The sequence below is a fragment of the Chiloscyllium plagiosum genome, chromosome 42, assembly GCF_004010195.1.
Source record: "Chiloscyllium plagiosum isolate BGI_BamShark_2017 chromosome 42, ASM401019v2, whole genome shotgun sequence".
Classification (NCBI taxonomy): domain Eukaryota; kingdom Metazoa; phylum Chordata; class Chondrichthyes; order Orectolobiformes; family Hemiscylliidae; genus Chiloscyllium; species Chiloscyllium plagiosum.
In genome coordinates, this window is record NC_057751.1 from 2200956 (window position 1) to 2206955 (window position 6000).

Here is a 6000-nt window from a genome sequence, read left to right on the forward strand (position 1 = left end):
AGAACCTTGGCAGATTTAATGTTGGAGCTTGATTTGAACTCTGTGATGGGTTAAATTTCCATCTGGCATGTCAGGACAATGCAAAGCAGAAATCAACAAACCAAACAGAATAAAACAGAACCACGATTGCTGGAATTCTGAAACTATTTCTGAAGAAATTGCAGGAGAAACTCAGAAGATCATTTTTAAAGAAAATCTGAGGCCTTTGCTTTGTAAATGATCACATTGTTAAATTATAAAAAATGTCCAAGCCAGATTTCATTCTGTAAACCAGTAGTAATATCAACTTGGATGATAACAAAGTTTCAAACTAGGAGGCACAAATTTAAAAGTAGGGGTCTGGCCGATGAGGAACTTCTTCTCTCAGAGGATCATTAATCATTGGAATTCTTTTCCTCAGAGAGACTGAGTCAGGTTGATTTTTGATCAATAACGTAGTTTGGGTTATACGGTCAGGCAGCAAAGTGAAAGGAAGGGATTTTCCTTTATTTGTAAATATGAAAAAGCTATGTGCCATCATCCATTAGAGATTTTGGTTGTGTCAATTTGTGCACTCTTACCCTCTCTTAAGAAAGCAGTTTAGATTGGCATTTGGAACTAAACAAGTATACAGTTTGCAGGAAGCTACTTGATGGTCTAAATGAGAAGTGAAAGGAGAGGTGGCAGTTGATGGCTTCCTGTTGAATGCATTTCAACGTTCAGCTATTTGATAAATTAAGGTTGTTTTGTTCATAATCAACCCTGTAGTTAGATATCCCAACATTAAATGAGTTTTGTATGCTCAATGTTATGCGTTTAACAATAAACAAATCTGCAACAGAGGAAAACTACACAGCAAGATCGAAGGCAACATTTCTTTATGAGTGCAACAGTTTCTTCAGTTCTCTCAAAGTACAATTCAGTGCTTTTCCTACAGAGTAAGCACCTGCAGGTTGCTCTTCCAGATAACGCATTCATTTTAGCCAGAGAAGCTTTTCTAGTATTATTCATGTCAGTTTTTTGCTGATCTATAAATAACCTCTCTTTTGAACTCCAGTGTTTATGCTGCAAACATTTTTGCTAACATGGAGAAAATACACAGTGGGATAAAATAACCAGGTTATTGAAGCGAAGTCTGAGTGAAGAGCTGATTTACCACAAGCTGTTCGGAAAATCCACTGGCAATATTAAAATTATGATAAAAGCCTTTCAGTAATTTTAACAAATAATAATTTGTCTCAGATTGTGAGCAATGGTAACTGAGCTGCATTTTTTGCTGTGATGCCTCCATCTTCAATGACTGCAATGCCAGCTGACAGGACATCAACAATAAACTACAAAGTCTTAAAAAACAGATTCATGTGGTGTGTGTTACTAACAAGGCTACCATTAGTAGTCCATTCCTTGATAACTTGAGGATTGGAGTCACAAACTAGTTCCAGGTGGGAGGGGTGGCAGGTTAGCATTTTTAAAAATCAGTGAGCCAAATGGACTTTGACAGTGTACTTGCAGCTTTCAGAATGATCAGTTGAAATGAATCCAATTTCACTTGCTCAGAACAGAAACTCACTGATCTGAGTTAAAATCACACAACACCAGGTTCTTGTCCAACAAGTTTATTTGGAAGCATTAGCTTTCGGAGCGCTGCTCCTTCCTCAGGTGGTTTTGGGTATAAGAACAGCACTCCTAAAGCTAGAGCTTCCAAATAAACCTGTTGGACTATAACATGGTGTTGTGAAATTTTTAACTTTTAACACCGGCTCCTCCAAATCATCACTGCTCGGAGTTCATATGATCATGCCAATATACAGGGGAACCTCGATTTTCCGAACGAGATGGGTGGGCACTATTTCGGTTGGATAATCAATTATTCGGTTAATCGATTAAATGTCTTTCCTCTGGGACTCTGAGTTTTTAAAGTCTGCTCCCCGTTCAGGAGACTGCAGAAGCACACAGCGCGCAAGCCCCCCCCCAACCCCAAAAGTGCCCCTGTCCAACACCTCCCCCTGCCTGCCCCTCAACCCCATCCAACACCGTCTCTAACCATCCAACACCTCCCCCCGCCCCTGTGCACCCCCCACCCCCTCTCCAGGGCAGCTGGACTGGACATCAACATTGGGGGTTTAGGGTACACCCCTTTGTATAAATCCAGGGAAAGTGTGGGGAGAGAGAGAGGGCGGGAGGTCAATCATTTGGAGACGGTGCCTATTTAATCACTGTAAACAAAAGAGACGATCACTGTTGGAAACACATCTTTGATGTAATGTTTCTATTGGGACCTCGCGACCTCCTTCGGATCATCCGAATTTCGGATAATTGGTATTCAGATAATCGAGGTTCCTCTGTAATCTTCTAATTGGCTGGAAGAGATGCCTCAAAGATAACAATGCAAAAAAAAACCAGTCACGACCTCAAGACACCAAAAGTGGATGAAGTAACTTTGAAGTGCATTTGCCACAGTGATGTCAGAGATGCAGTAACAAAGTCTGTGCACAGCAGGATACCACAAACAGCAATGACAAAACAATCAGACAATGTATTTTTCAATTCTGTTGGTTGAAAGTGGAATAGTGACCAGGATGGGAGGAATACCCCTGCTTATCCACCAAATAGTTATAGTGGGACCTTTTACATCCATGCAACATCTGAAATATGGGAGTTTCACCAGTGCAGTACAGCAGCCTACCATGATTCCATTACCAAATAATGCGGCTTCTATTAACTTTACTTTGACAATCGTCAAAAGGAAAAGGTTCAACATCATATTCTTAATTCTGAAATGCCAAAGACGAGGTCATAAGAATTAGGAGCAGCAGTGGGTCTTTTGGCCTTCTGAGCTTCTGTCATTTGAAAAGAATATGGCTGATCTCACAGTTGCTGTTAATTCATCTTACTGCCCACCTTAATTCCCTCATCAATCAAAAATCTGCAGAACCCTGCAATGAATATACACAATGACCTGATTTCCAATGCTATCTGCAGAGGAGAGTTCCAAAAACTAATGATTCTCTGAGAGAAAAACATTTCTCCTCATCTCAGTCTCAAATGGGCAACTCTTAGTTTTTAAGTAGTGTCGCCTCATTATCGAACTTTGAAAAGTACACAAAGGTTCCAGGCCCTTGGCCCCCCATGTCTGTGCCGATCATGATGTTATTCTAAAGCAATCTCATCTGCCTGCTTCTGGTCCCTCCCCCTCTATTATCTGCCTATTCATATGTCTGCCTAAATGCTTCATAAGCTTTGCTATTTGGACTTGCAGATAAGGAACAACTTTCTTTCAGAATCTACTCTGTCAAGTGTCCGCAATATCTTATATAATGGAACTTGTTAATACGTGACCCTGTGTTGGCATTGTTAGATGGTTAGTTCACAGGAGGTTGTATGTTTTTAACATGAGGTTGGGGCATGGTGTTTTTGAACAGAGATTTAAGCAGAGTTCCTATATCGTTCCAGGGGGGAGTGCTGCGCACGACCACAGCTGGATCAAGCTTTAAGATTTCAATATCAGGGAGTTGAAAAGGAGACAGCATAAGATTGTCAGAAATACATTCCCAAGAGAAAATGAGTAAAATAGCCGCTTCTACAAAAAGGCTTAGACATATTTCATCTCTCATTTTATTTGTAATTGCTGACTTGGACAATTCATTTTCCATTTGATGTAGCAACCTTTTTATCTTCTCATTATCTCTACCCCCATTTGTGCTTCAATAGAAACAGAAATCAGGAAAAATACCCAGTCAGTAATTTTCGTACCACTCATTTGGGGAAGTGACGGCCTAGTGGTATTATCACTAAACAGTGTGGAGACCCAGGTTCTGCCCTCGGGACCTATGTTCAAATCACGCCATGGTGGATGGTGGAATTTGAATTCACTGACAGTCTGGAATTCAGAACCTTATGGTGATGATGCACCAGTTGTAATAAAGACTTGAACTGGTTTATTCTCCATGTAACTTTAGACCCACAATAATGTGGCTGACTTTTAACAGTTCGGGATGGGTAATAAATGCTGGCTTGCCAGTGATGCCATCATTCCTTAAAGATGAATTTTCAATAAGCAGAGTTAACATTTTGGGTCTGGTGACTCTTCATCGTGAGTTGTGATGCTGTCAGACCTGCTGAGATTTGCCAGCAAGTTGTATTTTTGTTTCAGATCTCCAGTTCCCACAATTCTCTGTTTTATATTAAAACGTTTTCTCTGATTAAGCAAAGAAGGGTCTTATAATTAAACACTGGCTCTCACAATCTCAAGATATTCTGAGAACATAGCCACTTTTGTTCGCATGTTTATGGAAGAATAAAGTTGCTACTTTTGGTGACAGTCCTGTTACTTCAGGAGGATGCATCTATTGTGAAAATCAATGTTTAGGGCAGCCTCCCTCAGAATATCAGCACACTCCTACAAATGTCAAAGTACTGTTTTCTGTGACCTTAAAGTGGTATAATCACAGATTATCAAATACACGTAAAGCTACACCACAGGACTTTGTGTAAGGGCCTCAGATTTTACCTATTTGGATCACTGACTTCGATGAGGGGAGCAAAAGGCATGGTAACTAAATTTGCAGAGGATGCAAAGATTAAAATGTCATTTGAAGAGAAACAAGGAGAACATAGACAATTCACAAAGGTAATTGAATGGGCAAAAGTCTGTCAGAGGGAGTATAAAGTGGGAAAACATGCAGTTGTTCACTTTGGAAGGAAGAATAAAAAAGCAGAATATTACTGAAAGGACAATGACTGCAGAATTCTGAGGTGCACAGCGATCTAGGCGTACTTGTAAATGACTCATAGAAGGTTTGGTCGCTGGTACCAGCTGCATTTGCCTCCTTAATTGCAAAATATAATGGAATTCTAATCTTTTTTACAAGAGGAAGTGAAAATACAAGTAAACATATTGTGCTTCGGTTGTACATACCAGTACTGAGACAACATCTTGAAAACTGCGCAGTTTTGGTCTCTTTATTTAAGGGAGTATATAAATGTATTTGACACAGTCAGAGGAGGTTTATTAGAATGGCACTAGGAATGAGTGTGTTGTTTCATGAGGCAAGTTTGGAGAGGCGGAACTATTGCCACCGGAAGTCAGAATTGAAGTTAATAGGATCTATGGAGCAAAGTGGGTAAGTCAAGAGCAATGGGCCACTGTTAAAAAATTAGGCATTGTCTTTGTGTACAAAGAGAACATATTTTTTTCTCTGTGTGCTGTGCAGCTTTGAAATTCTTGTCTGAGAACGCAGTGAACTTGAGGTGAGTGAATATTTTAGGGCATAGACAGATAGATTCTTGTTTGGCAAGGGATTCAAAGGTGAGTGAGATAGATGGGAATGTGGAAACTGAAACACAGCTGATCAACTATGATCTAATCAATTGATAGAGCAAGCTTCAGGGGTCAGAGCCCAATGCTGCTCCTAATTCCTACATTGTTATTCACCATGAGCACCTTGATACTTTGCTCAGTCCTCTCAGTGCCTACTCAGTTTCCTCAGCGATTGAAGTGGTGAGTTATCAATATCAACTCATACCAACCTTCTAATTAATAGATTAGCAAACGTTTTCTTTGCTTAATCCTGCAGGTCTCGACTCGCAGATTTCCTGACGAATTGTCAACCCTCTGCGCAATCACTGAGTGGCTGTTTTCGTGAGAACTACGCAGCTTGCTTACTCTCCTATTCGGGACTCATTGGTGAGTTGGGACTCTGACTAATCGACTGGAGGTTGTTTCTTTTTCCTTTGAAGTTCGAGTGTGTAAAAGATTTGCATTAATTTTCCTTGTGATGTGATCCTTTCTTCATCTATTTGTGCATAGCAGAGTCATAGAGTCCTGCAGCATAGAGGCAGGCCCTTTGGCCCAAACTGGTCCATGCCAACCAAAATGTCCATTCATGCTAACCCCATTTCCCTGTACTTGGCCCATATCCTTCTCATCCTCTCCTATCCATGTATTTGTCCAAATGCATTTCAAATGTTGTTAATGCACCCGCCTCAACCACTTACGCCAGCATTCATTCCATATGCATA

At 40.4% G+C, this 6000-nt stretch overlaps 1 protein-coding gene across 2 annotated transcripts in view; it reads left to right on the top strand.

The window, feature by feature from the left end:
• LOC122543017 (GDNF family receptor alpha-2-like) overlaps positions 1-6000 on the top strand; it is a 311320-nt gene that overhangs the window by 266233 nt on the left and 39087 nt on the right. For both annotated transcript variants that reach the window (XM_043681193.1, XM_043681194.1), the window contains exon 5: positions 5556-5665. In XM_043681193.1, coding sequence (XP_043537128.1) covers positions 5556-5665 — 110 coding nt within the window. The remainder of the gene's footprint in view (positions 1-5555; positions 5666-6000) is intronic.